The 19,024-nt window shown below is 37.2% G+C and overlaps 1 protein-coding gene across 3 annotated transcripts in view; it reads right to left on the bottom strand.

The window, feature by feature from the left end:
• Positions 1-211: 211 nt before the first annotated feature.
• CPEB4 (cytoplasmic polyadenylation element binding protein 4) overlaps positions 212-19,024 on the bottom strand; it is a 69,442-nt gene continuing 50,629 nt past the window's right edge. For 2 of the 3 annotated variants that reach the window (XM_061129522.1, XM_061129523.1), the window contains 6 exons: positions 15,673-15,846; positions 10,714-10,803; positions 10,236-10,354; positions 8,512-8,626; positions 7,213-7,394; positions 212-4,620 (listed from right to left, as the gene is read on the bottom strand). In XM_061129522.1, the coding sequence (XP_060985505.1) occupies positions 4,393-4,620; positions 7,213-7,394; positions 8,512-8,626; positions 10,236-10,354; positions 10,714-10,803; positions 15,673-15,846 (908 nt within the window). In that variant the 3' untranslated portion in view covers positions 212-4,392. Of the gene's footprint in view, positions 4,621-7,212; positions 7,395-8,511; positions 8,627-10,235; positions 10,355-10,713; positions 10,804-15,672; positions 15,847-17,550; positions 17,575-19,024 lie in introns of all 3 variants that reach the window. The other variant, XM_061129521.1, reaches the window with a different exon arrangement.

Raw genomic sequence — 19,024 nt, 5'->3', positions numbered from 1 at the left:
GCAGGCCAAAGACAACCACCACTGACATTTAGGTGTTTGCATAAGCAAGGCACATCTGCCAGGAGCACTTACACGACCAACATCTTTTCATTTCAGTTTCTTCTGTTTTGGCCAAAGAATATATTCCTAATATTTTTTAAATGTTATATATTCCCAACCCTGGAAGCACAATCTACTTATGTTGAAAATAAATAAGTATATTAAAAGAAAGCTGAGTTAAAAGTTTTATTCATTCAACATCTCACATTACAAATATTTAAAAATTATACGCATACTGGTATAAATAGTCATTTGCAAACTATTTAATAACATTAATTTTCCACTAGCACTTCAACAAATGAACTCTTTTAAAAAAGGAACTGTGTTATATAACTTAAGAGTAGAACATACAAAAATAGGAACTTAACGTGAAAATGACTTTAATAAAAAATGAATTACCCTTATTTAAAATGCTATAATAAATACTACAACCTCCCCATACACAGTAAAAACTATATGGAAATTCAGCCAAGTAGTACAATTAACTGACATACTTAAATAACTTTTCCTTCTGATAATATGAGCAATACACTGGAAAAAAAAACATTAGGGATTAGTAAAAACTAGACATCCACTTGCTAAAAGTTTCACTTCCAAAAAATATAACAAAAATCTGATGAAAATTATAAAAACTAATTATACTTTAAATTTTAAAAATATAAAAAATAAAACAGTTGAATACAATATTGTCCCAATTCTTACAATGCTATCAATCACAGTAGCTTTAAAATAAGATAATAAAATAAAGCAAATGACCAAAACCTCTTTTATTCCATTTTTAAAAATAATCTCAAATTTACATTAGTAGAAAGATTGATTTCTGATTCTTTTCTTTAGAAACACCAGCAAGAAAGAGGATTACTCTTAACAGTAGAAAATGACATTTTTAAATGTCTGCAATTAAAAACAAAGAATTACACTGCAAAGATCTTTCAAAAGTTTGAAATAAGTATTGCACATAACTTGAAGTTAACTTGCCACAATTCATCACATTCAAGTTTTAAATCACCTTTTAACAGAAGATTCAACTCTTCAAAACAAAAAGGGTGAATTATCAAGTCTTTCCAACAGCACTCTCATAAAATGCTAAATTCATTCACTGCAAGTTTTATTTTGCATTCTGCAGAGGTCTGTGTATGGAGAAGTATATATATTATACCAAAGCGTGGGGACCAGAAGGGGAAGGGAGAGGGTTCCTTTACATAGAAAATAATCAGAAACACTTTATTTTACATTGCAAAAATAACCATGTAATTACTCTGTAACTACATTGTAAGTACATGGCTGGTGCCATGCTAGTGCGCTAGAACTACATGCTTGGTAAATTGAAGTGATACCCTAAAATCTGTAAACTAATTACATGTTAATTATGTTTTGAGTTACATGGTAACTCCCAACTACAATCCCATGTAATCTGAAGGACATTTAATCAATAAAGTTCAGAGTAATAGATAATAATTGTTTATGCCCTGTAAATTGAAGTGTAACCAAATAATCTGTAAACACGCTTGTCACACAATCACAAGTAAATATTAGTAGAATAACAATTTCTTACATTAGTCATGCATACTAACATTACACACCTGTCCCACGGCAGGCTATTTTTTTTCTTTATATATAATTTAAAAGAGCAGACATCTCTGAATCAAACACTTAACATCAATTTATTAATATTAAAAATGGCTAAACATTCACCAAAAATGTCTGCATTATGAATAATTTTAAAAACTTAGTAAGAAGCTGTAGACAATTTTGTTAAATTTCTACCCTATGCTTATGCATTTAATTTTTTTTTAGGAACTACAGTGTTATCTGTCATTTTCATGCGAATTTTTTTTCATTAATTTGTTACTTTACATAGACTATCTCTTAAATTATAGGTACACCAATAGCTGGTGCTGGGGAAGGATGTTTAAGCAACATGCTTTCTCTTCTCTGCAGACTCTAAAATAGCATTGCCAGTGCACAACATTCATAATTTAAAATGTATGCAGAGCACTGAAATGTATAAAAAGCAGAATATAAGAAAATAAAATTTATTAAAATTATTTATATTAAAAAATGAAGTATATGAAGATCTCTCAGTAATAAAAGTACAAAAAGCTACTCTTTGCAATATGAAAAATTGAGGTATTGCATAAAGAGATATCCCGTCAGTGAAAAGTGTGCCTAAAAATGTTCACTGTTGGAAAAACAAGATATACAAAAGTAGTGCATAACAAATATACATTATGTGCATGACAAAATAAGTTAGCTACAAAAACACTGTACCGAAATTCAGCAGGTCATGTACAAAGGGAAAAATTATTATTCAAAGCTAGTTCTCAAACAGTGTTATTTCTTGTTAGCTCATCACACCTGTTTACTGAGTAGGAACAGCACGACAGCACACCCCAAGCCACCTACAAGCATTGAAAAGAATAAAAAGTGGCAAATGAACATTCCAATTAGAATTATGTTATTCAGGAGAAAAGAAGAAAAAGTCCCTGACCAGCTACACAAGAGCACCCTCCGTTCACATGACCGCTTTCAATATTTGCAGGGGATTCTTTAATAAGCAGCTCCCTTTCTTGTGTCTGACTGTTAAGACAGCAAATGCCTCCATTTTGACCTTTGGAACTTAACAGGTATACAGTTCATTAAAGCCTGGATTAAAAATAAAGGATTGCTTTTCCTAAACATGATCAGTAGGGGTCATCAGTCAGGTGGTTTCACCGCAGTGCTAGGGCAAGTCTTTGGTTTTGAAGGATCCAAGATGGTACTGTTAGGTAGCACAACTAGCAAGATTGCCATTCGATTTTTGTTTTTAATGTTTTGCACACTGATGATAATAATCCTTTTCATGGTGGATAGGGCATTTCATAAGAGAATGTCCAGTAAAATAAAAGTTACTTCCAATGACCAGGGCTTCAAGAGACTATTTTTCAATTTACCCCTGAAGCATACTGTTCAACATATAATAACGCCTTTCAAAAGCTAGAGTTTTATTTATAATAAAGCATGCATTACTTGATGAAGTTGGCACTTCAAACACTGACTATGTCCCATGCTAAATTCTGAAACTGTAATGTTATTTTATTTTATAGGAAGAGTAAGATAAACATACGTACCTTTGCACAGATTTACACAGTTACTTAGTTCAACAGTGCAAAACACTTTGCAACTACTTTTTGTTTTCATTTTCTATGTTACAACTAAATTACAGGATATCCAAAGTAACTTTAAATCTAAAAGTAAGCCAATCAGCAGCCAATTTGAATATTGGTTTTGTCTTCCAGTTTTGGCTACACATGGTAGTCTAACACAAAATCAAAAATGATATCCTTGAGGTATCTCTTGATCTGTTTGCTTGCTTTTTTTTAATGTCAAAATGGAGAGCAAAGGCTGACACCTGATGAGTGTTAGGAAATTAGGATATAGAGTTTATATATAACATCAAAAATAAAATTTATACATTTGTTCTTTAGGAGAGGAAATGCTAGTTTTCCCACCAGTTGTCGTTAACTCTAGCTTTGGTAGGTTTCCTGGGGCTGTGACCAGATAAGTAAAAGTTTAAAAATAAATAAGTGCACTCCCCTCAGAAATAAATGTACCCAACTTTTACATTCTAAATTTAAAAACCTGTTTAAAAGAAAATAAATCTAGCTCTGCCTACTTTACTTTTTTTTTTTTCTGATGTGGTAGTAACTTTGAGGCATAATGAAATAATATTCTGCCTCTAAACCCTTAAAATTAGTTATAATGCTGCTTCAATCTTGCTCATGCATTTGTGTTTGCTTTAACATGCTCTTTCCTGTTAATAATTGTTAACTTCCTCCACTGCTATTGAAAGAACAGAAAGGGAATGGGAAAAAAAGAGAGGCAAAAAAGATGAAAGAAAAGAAAGAGAAAGGCAAAAGCACTTCCCTGGGGGAAACCCCGCATCAAGAGAGACTGATAGTGTTATTGTTATGTGGTTATTTTAATAAAAGTATTCTTATCTGTTATATTATCAACAATAATTTAATTAAAAACCCAAAATACTCTATTGTTTCATTTTTCTTTTAATATTTCTCTCTCTCCTCTAAGAAAATGCTGCAGGAAGTTTGGATCCTCTTAGTCTCCAGCAAAACAAGAGAATGAAACTTCCATGCAACATGATGGCAATACAAAAAAGGAGTTCATACATCTTGTTTTCAGTGACACGGGAATCTACAAAACACCTATATTATAGGTCATTCTCTCTGTTAGACTACTGTTAAGTTACAGACTGCACAAAAGGACATGCCAGCGTGAAGAGGTTGAGGAAGGGGGCAGAATTAACAGAAGAGTGCACTTATTCTGAGGCCTGAAAATGAGCACTGTAGTTATCCTTTAGTTCCAGCGGAATGAAATATGTCGAGGACGGTCACCACCTTCCTTCACCAGGGGCTTGTGGAATTCCCTGCCAGCACGAGAATGAATAGCAGCCCAGCAATATTCACAGTAATACTGCAGACAGGTAACATTAGCACAGAAAAATGGAGCGAATTTCCCCCCACAACGGGCCCCCTGACATTCATCACACAGCTGATCATCCAAGACATATGGCTTAACTTCCACCTGCAATCAAAAATAAAAGAAAGGCGGTTAACACTTCTCAGTGAATGGACCTAACAACTCAGACTGTGTGTGTACATTTCCATCCACTGTCTGAATGAATCTGTGCCAAGGTGTCCAAAAGGAAGGGTCAATAACTCCTTTACTGAAATTAAATTATCATCTTTTAAGAAACTGGTAAGGTTTTTATGCCCATTATTTTATATTTTTGTCTTATTAATTAAAGAGGTTTCAAATGAAAGACAAGGTTCCAGCATAAATTTAAAAGTGAAGCCAACTTAATGTTGGGAGAGTTTTCACAGACACAAACGATCACTTTAATTAGTGGATCTGGATTCTTGTCATACATGGAATTATAATTTGCACAAGACCAACTAAGAGATTCCCAGAGCCACAAAATAACACTTCAATGTACAAATCTGAGGGAAGCTTCCTGACTTCCACACCGTAAGCCTCTGAGCTGTAAGAAGGCTTGGGTCATGGTTTCTATTTACAGTGTACACATCCTGGGTATTATAATAAACCTCAAACTCCAGGAAAACAAGACTCAGCCATAGTACTCATAATCTAAAACCTTGCTTTGTTCTTTGTCAGGAAGAATGGTTTACTTCAGTCTAAAAGTCAGAGGTAAATTTATAAAACTGGGTCTGTTCCAGTGTTCAATAGGCCAATCTGTCATTTGAGCCTCTCAAGCATTAAAAATAACCTGGCTCTTAATTCTCCAGTGAGAAAAAGAGTTGGTTATTTTTAGTCTTGGAGAGACTCACGATTGAAACTCCCTTACACCAGGCTATTACTACCACTGGTGCCATCCACTTCTGACAAGGAATCCTTACAAAGGTAGACCACGAACAAAAAGAGGAGTGACACACAAGGCCAGAAGAGCAGATCTAACAAGAAGATTAGGCTTCTGGCCCCGAGGCCATTCCATAACATCTACAGTGTGGCAAGAACACTGGCCAAAGAACTGGAGATCCTAGCGGAATACAAGATAAGTCTGAATTTCTAATGGCTAACCTTACAACTCCTAAACCGATGATGGAATGAAGCAATGAGGTGGGAAAGACTGTTACTCAAATGTACATATTTTTTTAGTGTAAATAAAAATCAAGGAGGTATGTTAACACATACAGCAACTAATCCTGCCCCCTTCCTCCATATTTATTAACAGATCTATACCTTTCTCTTTAACATATTCACAGTATGATGACCACTAGGATGAGAAATTTTCAGCTACCACTTATGTGGAATATACATGAAATGGAACATAAGCAGTAAATGTAAACCACTGCTGCTGCTAAGTCACTTCAGTCGTATCTGACTCTTTGTGACCCTATGGACAGCAGCCCTCCAGACTCCTCTGTACCTGGGATTCTCCAGGCAAGAATACTGGAGTGGTTGCCATTCCCTTCTCCAAAGCATGGATGCATGCTCAGTCGCTTCAGTCATGTCTGACTCTGTGCAACCCTACGGACAGCAGCCCTCCAGGCTCCTCTGTCCACAGGATTCTCCAGGCAAGAATACTGGAGTGGGTTGCTATTTCCTTCTCCCACGTAAACCACTAGTGACTGACTTTTTTTTTTGAGCACAGGGCTTTGGAGTGCTGGATATCTCAGTCAGCCCTAACCAAAGTACCAGTCTGGCATGAAATAAGGAGCTGACACCAGAATGAAAATCAATGCACTGCTTTCTTCATCAAGAAGGTCTTTCTGTGAAAAAATTCAACTGAACTAAACACTGTGCTTCTTAGTGCAGTGGATTCACATTTTAGGGTAAATTTCTACCTCAACACAATGGATTCAGAGGCCACACTCCATCCACCAGAACATAAACCCATGAGTACCTAGGCACTAAAGTATTTGTTGAATGCATGAAACACAAAGCTAAGAAATTTGTGAATGCAAACAAGACACATAAGGGAACACAGAGTCTCAAATACAATACATTAAAAAACAGAAGAGTTATCTCAGAGGTTTTCTCCAGCCTTTTGATACAGAGGATAAACACAACAAAGAGGAATTTAAAGTGTGAAAATAATTCTAATGAACTACCACCAAATTTCAGGTGGTAAAAGAGATTACAAATAGAAGGATTCTGAGTTCTTCTACTTAATTTGTTATAATGAAATATTATTTCTTAGACACAGTCCTTGAAGTGCATTATTCAATCATTTGTTACACAGTGCATAGGAAAATAGAGCTTGCTGAGGTGTTCTTGATATCCCAGGTTAAAAAAAAAGGTGAGGAGATCTCAAAGGCATTCAAGTCTATACACTTAATATAATGAAGTACGAAGGATCTGGTAAATATTTACTGAATGACTAACTGAGCAAATGAATGGATGGCAGGTGATAGCTTAGGAAAGATTAAGTGGACTCAGGCAAAGTGCCTGGAGTACTTTGTCAGGCTACTCAGAACAGAGAGGCAGAGGAGGCCACAGGAGGTTCCTAGATATGCTCCAGAACTAGCATCTAGTGGATCCAATGGGCGTAAGTCAGCTGTCACCTTGCTGACACGTGAGTCTCATCCACTGCACGCTTGGGAACGGCACGGAGGGCCCCTCTGAGAACTCCGCAGAAGGCAGCCTGGGACTTACCCGTTTATCTATTTCTCCATGCTGCAGCTGCACGAAGCGGGCACTGATAGCAGCTATGTAACTCTGTTGATTCGAGAACGCGACTCGCCCAGCTCCTTTGGGGTACTTCAGCTCAGGGTCGGTATCGATCCCAGCATAGCACACGCCTCCGTACAGCCGGTCCATTATCATGGCGAGCTCCACTACATATGGAAGGAGCAGAGAGGACATCTGAGGCCAGGAAACATCATCTGGCTCACCAAAGGTTTCATCAAAAGAAGCTCATCTATCCATCATTATAGTAATTATTACAATGAAACTAGTTATTATAATCAGTTGTCCGCTGTGTTCGTTTTCGTCTGCTGTGACTAAGGACAGGGACTCTGCTGAGTGGTTCACATATAATCTAAACGACCCTATGACGCAGGTAGTGATTTCCTGGGGAAACTGAGGCACAGAGAGGACGATCAACCTGCGCAAGGCCACAGGTAGTAAAGTGGTTGTGCTGGACTTGCTACCCTGGTCTATCTGCTCCATACCCCGATGCCACTGTAAATTTACCAGTTAACAATGTAATGCTTAATAATCATTTAACACTAGAAAGCTAACTGGTAGACTCTCTGGGAGTCCTTTGAAAAGATTTCCATTAAAACCCTTTTACCTTTCCCTATAGTCTAGCTAATTTACCAAATTTCACACAGAAATTTGAAATAATAAATGAATCTTATTCTCCATGAAATGTTACAATTTTGAAATGGCACTCTTGTTCATTTTATGTTCTTCATCTCACCTATAATATTAAAACTCATATTATTTGAAGTTAAGGATGAAATTTCTTCTGTGAGTACTGCTCTAAAAACACGATGCACTGCTGAGAACCGTGTTGTATAGAGCTCAGTAAGTAGCTGTTGCACACATGGGGTCATGGGAACAAACAGTGAACATCTTGATACCTAATCCACCCCAGAAAGGCTTTCTCTCTTGGATGATGATGAGAGTGATGAGCATGAGCATGACGGGACCCTGCACTAAGCACCAGGCATCTGTTACCTCATTTAATCCTCAGAACAACTCTACATAAAGGACATACTTATAATTCCATTTGACAGATGAGCAAACTGAGAATTAGAGAAATCAGTTTGTCCAAAGTTACTCAGCTATTATAAACTGGAACAGAGCACATGAATTCAAGCTAAGACACTTGGAGTCCAGGACTCTCACTATTAAGAAATTACGGAAAATTTATCCTAAAAAAGTCTGTATAAGATATTTCTTATGCTAAAGTATAAACAGAGTTTTTGTTGCTCTGTTGGGTCATACCAGCTCGCAATGGTCGGGGAACACCACCAACAAATATAGTTTTTCGTGGGTCAAGAGGCTGTGAACCATCCATCACGAAGTCACTGTCACTGAGATTCCAAGGTCGAATCTGTACCTAGGGAGTGTGCAAACCAAAATGTCTCAGTCTCAACACAGGCGATTTATGTGGAAATGAAGTTTAAAATTATTACAGAATATTTTACTTTACAAAGTTGTAATTTATATAATTAAAAATCAATAAAGCTGGAAAACCAAAAAAGATTTAAAAGCATATCCCAACCCTTCATTTCATTTTTAAAAGTAATCTAACCAAGGCTAGAAATTTCAATTTAATTGCCTATTATAAACCAAACTGCTTAACAGTAACATAACTTTAATTATCTGTAAGTTAATTAACTATTTTACAGCTTATTTGGGCCTCGATCCTACCCAACCGCTCAGCAGCCATATAATTTAAATTTAGCATGGTATTTGATGTTGATTAGTATACAGTGCTAAGAAACTAGGATTGTGTGTCCAAATCTATGTCCAGGAAATGCAAACTACTCCTAATATTAACAAATCTATTGCATTGTAAAGCATTTCAAAATAAAAATATTGATATCTGCAGTAAATGTTTTATGATAAAACACTTCAGTGTGTCCATTACAACTAATCAATACTCTGGTTTCTCTTCAGGTCATATAAATCTTTCTCCTTTTTCAACACCAAGAATCAAGTACCTCTATTTAACTGTTTGCATTTATATAACCATTACAAATGCCCACACCAAAGGCTAAGGGGTTAACAGCAGGGTATTCCCAACAGGTACACCAACCAAGTCCCAAGGCCCGAAGTTTTCAAAATTAAATACCTATGGGGACCAGTAGGGGACAAAAATTCAAATAGAAAGAGTCTAGCCACACAGAAAACTGGGAACAAACCCAAGACACTAAGAGGAGCTCCACAAATTACTGCTTGAGCTAAGCCTACTGGAGCCTCCATCCTGAACTGGACCCCACCACTACGTATTAGTCAAGGGATAAGATTGTGGTTTGCCAGATTTGTCAAAATAGGCCAGTTGCTATTGCTACTATTCCTAAAGACTGTGTGAGCGTGTGCACAAGTCATGTCCAAATCCGTAACCCCATGGACAGTAGCCTGCCAGGCTCCTCTGTCCATGGCATTTTCTAGGCAAGAATACTGGAGAGGGTTGCCATTTCCTCCTCCAGGGCATCTTCCCAAAAGACTAAATTTTATAATAAAAACTCTTTTAGAAAGAAACAACATGTAATGGACATTTATGTATATACATAATTTATTTTATTAATACTTGGCAAGAGCACCATATGTAGTAAGTTATTTGTATAACGTAACTTGCTGCATATGGTATTGGGTAAAATCTTGACCAAAGAGAGGAAGGAGAAAGACAGGTATATTTGTGATTCTGAGTTCTATTATTCAGAGGAAATTCAGCTACTTTATATTTATCAAATGCATACTAGGTGACATCTTTTAATAGGAAGATTCACCAATACTTTAGTTAACCAAAAATTCAATGTCAAAATAATGTGCACAAATATACAGAATCTCAAGGTTAGGAAAATGACAACAACAAACTTTTTCATTTTGATTCTACCTACAAATGTTTCAATTAACAGATAAATTAAGATGTCTGTGTATTTTTCAGGAAAAATGAACAGAGGCAAAAATGAGAAGCTATTTTCATACTAGACTGCACTTACTGGCTTGTCCTTGATAGTGGGACTTGATACACACAGGTAGAGTTTTCCATCTTCTTCAATACATGCATCAATGAGAGCCTGAACAGAGCTTTCATCTTGAAACAGCAGGAATGCATAGCCTAATAAAAACAATTTTGAAAGACTTTTATTTTTCCCATTTTTTTCATAATTCTTCAAGTGAAAGGAGGCATAAAAGTAAGGAAAAGGTTAGAAAAAAATGAAACAAATAAACAAAAACCCCCAAAACTTAATCTCACCCAAAGTCTGATAATATCAACATTAAGTTCAATTTGTTATTATCATGAAACCTCTTTTAGAGTAAAATCAAATTTGAATTAAAAGTATATATTAAGTAGAAATTTTAAAGACACATTGGGAAAATGTTAGTTTAGCAACAAAAAGTTGTACACTGAAGGAGAACATTTATGAAGAAAATATAAGGATAAACTACACATGTATTTGAATCTTGAGAAATTACCTTTAGGAGGAAAATAGGATTTGCTCTCTGCTTTATGAGGCCAATCCACAATCAAAGGGCCAAAGCGACGAAAACTAGCTGTGATCTCATCTAATGAACAACAAACCAAAAATGCAGATGTAAATATTTTTATGAGCATTTTGGGAAATCGTTTAGAAAGAACAGTTTCAAATCTACTATTTACAAGAACAGTACACCAAGACCTCCTGCATCTCCTTCATCTGGATTCCCCCACTGTTAACACTTGTGCATTTGCCTTCCCCCTCTTCCTTTTTCTCCTTCTACTGATGCACGAATCTATTGATTGATCTACCATCTTTTTCTGATATGATGCTCTAGTACCACAAAATACAACTACTGGTAACTGCTCAAAGCAAGGTCACTCCCTTATGTACCAACATACAACTCTCCTCCAATAAGGAAATCAACAGTGATACAACATTCTCCCAATTCACAGACTCCATCCAAATTTTTAACTGTCACAGTAATATTTCTCTTTTCCTTTCTGATCCAGAATCCTATCTAGTATCATGCTACATTTTAGATGTCATGTTCTGAGGGTATCTATTTTTTTCAGTTTCCATAGTTCCTCATTCTTTCCTGTCTTTTCTATAATTGACAGCTTCAAAATATACAGGTCATCCCTTCTGCAGGATGGCTCTCAACCTAGGTCTGTACTAGTTTCCTATGAACTAGTAGTCCAACCAGGAGAGCTACCATGATGATGCTATGTCGTCCTGTCCTTGCACAAGGTATGTTAATCTTGATCTGCTAGTCGAGTTGCTAAATGTCTGTATTTCCCCACCAAAAAGAAACCATTCCCTTTGGATACGATCAATATTTTGTGGGGGAATACTGTGTTAACCATCAATATCCTGTTCCCTCATTAGACCTGGCATTTACTGAAAATTCCCGCCTATATCAACTACCACAATGATAACTGCCAAATGCTGGCTATCTATTTCTATCAATCCTTCTACATGTACTAGTTAGTATAATTCAATAAGGAAGAGTGTTCCCCTCTCCTCCATTTATTTAGTCATGCATTTATTTATATCAGTATGGACCTATTTTATTTAATGGGCTATAACCTGATTCTGGAGAAGGCAATGGTACCCCTCTCCACCACTCTTGCCTGGAGAATCCCATGGACGGAGGAGCCTGGTAGGCTGCAGTCCATGGGGTCACGAAGAGTCAGACACAACTGAGCAACTTCACTTTCACTTTTCACTTTCATGCATTGGAGAAGGAAATGGCAACCCACTCCAGTGTTCTTGCCTGGAGAATCCCAGGGACAGAGGAGCCTGGTGGGCTGCCGTCTACGGGGTCGCACAGAGTCGGACACGACTGAAGCGACTTAGCAGCAGCAGCAGCAGCGTAGCTTGATTCTCTATCATTTATTCAGTTTGTCCTCAAAATTGTCCCTGATTTGGCCAGTGGGTGTTCCTATATCCTTTGACTTACCCACCCCCCCACCGCCAAATCATTCTTCAAGTGCTTCCATACTATCTGACCCAAGAAGATAGCCCAGGCTTTCATCTTGTTCTTTTTCTGCCCTAGCCCCAGAATCAGCCTTTTTCCCCTCCAAGATATCCTGGATCCTTTCAGTGACAGAAGATACTTAGAAACTCAGATTTGGGTATTCCCTATAGTCATTGTTGATGGGTATTTATTGTTTCTAAGTCTTCTCAGAGGACAAAGCTAGGAAATACATGAACATACACAGACATATTTATAATTGTTTCTGTATCTGTGTACATTTATAAAACCGAGTTCATATTGGTACTTGTAAGTCCACTCCAACATCTCATGTCATTTTCTAGCCTTTCCCCTTCTCCTGTTTGTAAATTCCCTTCTCACTATGAGAAACCAAGCTCTCACTGGCCTCATTTTTTCACTCAACATAACCCATCTTTCAGCGAGCTGCCCTGGCAGTCTCCTCTGCCCTCCACCTCTGCACATAGTCCGTGCTGGCCTGATCTACTGGTCCCACACACACTGCTGCCATGGCCTCGGCACAGGCCCCTCCACATGTATGTCTAGGACACACCTCCGCTTGGCACCCTCTTCCTGCTCACCAACCATCCTCCTTGGACATCAACACCTCTGAGTCTTAGGAGGAAGGAAAAGGAAGGGGATATGGGATGGACAAGGAAGACTTAATCATATTTTACTATTAATGCAAATGACACCAGTCATGCTGTACTATATATTTGGACAACTAATGAACAGACTTTAGGAAAATAAATTTCCAAGGAACTTCTAAGAAAGAGTAGGTGAGCATGTGCAGAGAAGATCTGGGAGTAGGGCGGGACAGGAGAACAGAGAAGACAGATGAGAAACATTTTGAAATTCCAGTCTGCTAGGACTGTTCTCACCTCCTCCAGATTGTGAAGCAGTAGTCTGTATGAACTACTACAATGCCTGTTTCTACATTCAGCCCCCGTGAGATCACTAAATAAGGGAGTGATGTCAGTGTAACCTAGAGATACTGGTTCACAAATGACTCTTCCTAAGCAAGGTGAGCCAGCCTAGTAGGAGAACCATAATCTTCAGCAGGAAAGAAAAAAAGCCTCCAGCAGGCAGGAACTCCCTCAGATCTATTACAGAAAATTAAAGTGAGCACAGCAAGCAAGGCTCTCTAGTCAGAGGTGTCCCTACAAGCTTTCAGGGCTGCCCCCTAAGAGTTTGCACTCCTCAGGGCCCCAAAGGTCCACTTTCATCTGTGCTGCCTCCAAACTAGCAAGCCAGAATTTCTGCTCTATTGGTTTTGTGCTTTTCAATATTCCTTGAGGCAGCCTCGAGTAGGTCGTACAGTGAGCTACTTGCTTAACTGTCCAAGTTATTTTTCAAAGTATTAGCTCTCTTTTAGTTAGTGCTTCTGGTACAAAATTCATTAGGTTCTAAGTGATCTGCCTCTAGCCCACCTGCCCCATAAACTCTGTGATTCTTAGCATATAATTCTACAGAACACAGTATTTTTCAGAAATACACATTTCACATTTTAATAGAAAGGCCTGTCCACCTAAACTGCTACTGACTTATCAACATATGTGGTATGAGGCTAAAACAGGAGGACTAACACAATCCCCATTAATTCTGCTCAGTTTAAACCACTTCCTGTGCCAAACCACTTTCTGGTCAAATTTACCTGGGCTGCCAAGAATTTTAGGAATGATACATTTATGATCTCTTGGTAATTTTCCAAAAAGATACAGGTTATCTAGGCCAGAGAAGAAGTTTATCCTAAGCAAGGTCAGATAAAATTCAGTCTTCTTTTCTTGCATAAAGCATATAGTTTCCTCACTGAAGACCATCCAGGGCTCAAGAGTGTTAAGGATTTGACCTCTAAAGGGTCATAAAACCTAGAATTCATAATGCTAAGGAAACTGAGGATTCCAGCTAGAGAATGAGGAGGCTGCATCTGGGAGCTTACTGGACAACATCGTGATGAAGTGTTTAGCCCCAGATGAACACTCTGAACAGAAGATATGCTTTCTGAGGAGAGAATGGAGACTGAGTTTGCCTGCCCTGAAATCTCAGCACAGCTTCCTCCAGGACATTTTATCAAAGAGGAAAAAAAGAAAAAAAATCTGTGTTTATTTCAATCTTTGGCCATTTGGAAGCCATTTTGCCTCAACCTTCCAAAAGACTGATCATTTTAAGGAAAATGTAGTGGCACAGTAAATTAAATCTCAATCTAAATGGGACATTATTAAACCTCATTATTAGACCTTACAGGTTTTTAGAGAAAACCTTTCTATCCTCCATAACGTTTCTATTTCCATTCAGGAAACCAAGACAAAATAGATAAGGGAAAAAAGCAAGCAAGGACATATGGTTGCTATATGGTCTGCTACTTTGATTTCTGTCAGGGTCACTTAGACCCACAGTTAAATGAAATACTTCTGGATAACTAGTTCTCTGTTTTTTTGCACGATTGGCTTCTTACTCAGCCATCAGCTCAAGTATCACATCTGCAAAGAGGATTTACTTAACCAACAAATCTCACAAGTCTCTTCTGAAATTTTGCATATCATATCAACCTGCTTTCTTTTCAGGACTTACTGTCTAATATTTTCACACTTATCTCCCTTCGCCCACTAGAATACCAACTCTGTGTGAGCAGGGGCTTTCTTTCACAATCTTATTTACTAAATAATCCTAAGAATAGTGCACAGCATTCAGAAAGCATATAAATATTTGATGAATGAAAAAATATTCAGAAAATGATATAACTCTTAAGATTCCCTACAACTCTAGTTACATTTTTCAAAAATTCAGACTTAATCTAAGATTTTAAACTTATAAACAATTAACTGTACACTATATAGTCCATGGAATTCTCCAGGCCAAAATACTGGAGTAGGTAGCCTTTCCCTTCTCCCGGGGCACTTCCCAACCCAGGGATTGAACCCAGGTCTCCTGCATTGCAGGTGGATTCTTTACCAGCTGAGCCACAATGGAAGCCCAAGAATACTGGAGTGGGTAGCCTATCTTTTCTCCAGCGGATCTTCCCAACCCAAAAATCAAACCAGGATCTCCTGCATTGCAGGCGAATTCTTTACCAACTGAGCTATGAGGGAAGCAGCAGTCATAAAAGGTAGGAAATAGGAAAATGCATAACTGAATTTAGCCAAGGCAGGACACACAGACAACAGTGCAGTTAGCAGCTGTTTGCCCACAACAGAATCCTAGAGTTTTCCAAATGATGTTTACGCTTTTTGATTTAGTCCAACCACTTGCTTCAGCTGGTTTCCAAAGTCCTACTCCCTTTCCTTTCGAGAACTAATTTTATACGCTGTACTAGGAGACAGGACAAGGGAACAATGAAATCACAACTGAACACCTGGAGCCAGATAATATTATTATTATACTAACAGCAACCACTACCTATGTGTTATCTACTATGTGCCACAGTCTGGGCATTGCGCTGTGAACGGCTCTTTCTAAACATACCTTCATCGATGTCAGGAGGCAATCCACCCACAAACACCTTGCGAGAGTATCGCTCCACCCTTTCTCCATTCTGGTGAGTGAAGCAGTGGGGCGAACCCAGACCGCTGTGAAGAGGCTGATCCCCACGGCCATCATCCAGGAATCCATCTTCCATTGGAAACAGTGAGGATTGACCTGGAAGAGAAAGCAGGAAGGAAAAAAAAGCTAACAGAAAACGCTCCTTGCCATTGATTATCTTACACAAGAAACAAGGAAAACAGCACATCCAGTAACGCTGCTGCTTTTACCTTTCTCACCGAATAATAAATCACTTAGATATGCTCTTGAATTTCCATCACCTTAAGGTCTCAACTGAGTCAGAGAGAAAGTACATGGTTAAACAGAGGGCTGCTCAACCATCCCACTGGGATCCAGAAACTTGAGAGAGGTGAACTGGAAGTATAGTAGGAGAGAGCAGTCTTTTGAAAGTAGTTGGCAGAGACTGCACTGCCTTGGCAGGGCCCCATGGCCACTGGCAATCTAGATATATACACTAAGTATTAAATTTAACCATCAGATGCTAGATCACTTAAATTTCTTTAAAACATCATACAATATAGCCTGCCCAATTTCCTTTAAGACCGCCCCTAAAATGAAGAAGTTGATTTTTAAAGTAAGCACTCATCTTGGTTTACCTTAACTAATGGAAGGTCATGAAAACCCATTTATGCTGTTTCCTAACTTCATTAGCTACTCTGACAGAATTTAAGATTTTTAGGTATGCTGAAGATAAATTTTCTTTTAGTTGAGTAATCATCAGCTGGTACAGGTAGTATCTAATTCTAAAAACTAGTCATTAAATTTGCTGTTAGAAAATCCTATCGTATAGAATATAAAAGCAGAAAAGATCAGAGATACCAGTTGTGGTTAATATTCTTGCCATACTTACCTGCCAGCAAAATACAAACTTATAAATCATAAGCAAAATAAAGAGCTACAAAGAACTGTAGAATCTCTCAAAAACTGTTTTGTCACTTTTCAGGCTGCCAATTTACTTCTAGGTTCTGCATAAGGAATTTGTTAATGGATCCTGCAGAAATATATCTTAAGTGCTCTTCCTTCACTGAAACATTCCAATGTCTTTCTGTCACACTTGCCTTCCTTAACAGTATATTTAGTGCGAATTTACCCTATAAAATCACAGTTCAAAAGTTACATAATAAAGATAAAAAATGACTCTAAAATTGGAGGTTATTTCTGGATTTTCAAAAGTCACTTTTATTTTAAAGCTACCTTATTTAACTGACTTTCTTATAAAAAGGCAAAACTAATACAGGAGGGAAAAATAAAGTTTATTCACATACCTCTAGGAAATGATTCTTCAAAAAATTATCTAAAATGTCTAGAGCTTTTTCCCCCAATGTCTGAAATCTCTAGGATTAGGTATCTACTTAATCTAATTTTAAACAAAACACAGAACTATGCTTAGTAATAAATAGATAAATAAATAAATAATTTTGAAAGTAGATATAAGGTATTCAAGCATAACTTATACCTCCAACCTAATCAGGTATTTTGAGACTAGTCATACCATATTTTCCTTTTTAAATATTCTTAATTTTATTCTAAGATACTCCCTTCAGAAAGGAAAAAGAGAAACAAATCTTTAGATATAAATAAAATGAGTTTGAAATTATTTCAATTCAAATCCAAATCCTACCATTCCAACTCCCTCAGTTAGAATGTCTGTGATGTTAACTATAACACATAAAGTATATATCGATCACAGCTATATTTCACTCCCCCTCCCCGCTTCCCAGTAAGGGTTAGAAATTGAGCAAACTTGGGTCCTCTCCAAATACAACTGATACATTCAAAAGTTAGAAATAATAATGTTACCTCTCCTTCGCCCATATGTCCTTGCTGCATGTCAAATGAGAAAACAAAAAAACAAAAAAAAAAACCTTTCAAACATTGTCAAAAGAATCAACTGTGATTTCATCTACCAGCTTAAGAAACTGAAAAAACAAACAAACAAACAAAAAAACTGGCTATATTCCTTGTTTCCTGGTAAATGTCTCAAAAAAATATGGAATTTTGATGCCGAGAGGTCAATGAATTTTTTTTTAAAGTTCTTCAAAGACACTGTAAAAATCTATCGAGTCTTACTTGTATTAAGGGGAAGATTTCTGCTGTAACTGTCACCTGAGGTCCAAACTAGTATGAAACTAAGAAAGTATGTAACAGGGTCTAAATCAAGTTCCACCATATTGATCTTAATTTCTCTCAGAATTCCCTGCTAACTAGCCATTTAATTCATGACTTTTTTTTTTTACCACGACAGGATAAAGAGCAATTCTGTACTATTTCTCAATTATTCCCTAATGAAGAAACTCATAACAAATGAAATCTTTAGGCAATTTATAAACTTTCTTTTAGCCAGTTTCTTGTCCCTAACTAAATCTTCCATCATGACCCAGAAGTTGAAAAGCATTTAAAAGTTTGGCATTTTATCATGAAGTAGATTCCAACTAATAAGAGAAGAAAAAGAATACAAGATAATACAGACATATAATTATAAGTATATATCTGAATACTTGGGAAATGGCAGGATAAATTTCAAATCAGGAAACTTTTGAGAAAATGTTTTCCTCAAATGAACTGGAACTTGGTTGTGTAGTTACTCTAATTCTATTCAACATACACTTCCTGAACGCCTGACCTTGCTAATCACTATAACACACTGCTGTGACTGCAGGGAACTTATAGGCTCTTCAGCCTCATAAGCAAATAATGATAATGTGACTATTATAGCAACAAGCCTGTTAAGTGTCAGGAGCAATGGGAAAAGAGGAGGAGGAGAAACTGGTTTTGATTAAAGAGTCAGAGAGGAGAGGGTATGGCTCTGAGATAGATCTTAAAGGTAAAATAGAGAAAGGGCACTGCTGACCTGGCAATGGCACAAATAGGGGTGCTATAATACTCAGGGAAAGATGCCCAGAACAGAAGAATATGGAAGAAGTGAGGTCTTGGCTAGAGAGAAAATTTAAACAGAAAGCCTGGATAGGTTTTCCAGTTAGAAACTGTAACCTTTTAGGAGATCATTATATAAACTGGTCAAGGTTTTCACTCTTAGCTCTTTAGATAAATGCTAAGTACAACTCAGTTATAACTGAGTTACAAATATAACTTAGAAGTACCATGTGCCTATTTTCCAAAATGAAATCGTGTCTCATACCAAAGTAATTTCTAACATTATTAGACAATATTGAATTTCACCAAAGTACTTGGGCAAATGTATTAAAACCAATAAAACCTCCCTCTGCAGTTAGGTTTTTCACTTATAGTAATTCGTAAAATTGGGGTGAGGGTG

This window comes from Dama dama, chromosome 25, assembly GCF_033118175.1.
Source record: "Dama dama isolate Ldn47 chromosome 25, ASM3311817v1, whole genome shotgun sequence".
Taxonomy (NCBI): Eukaryota; Metazoa; Chordata; class Mammalia; order Artiodactyla; family Cervidae; genus Dama; species Dama dama.
The sequence above is the reverse complement of the archived record's forward strand: the minus strand, read 5'-3'. Positions and strand labels throughout refer to the sequence as shown.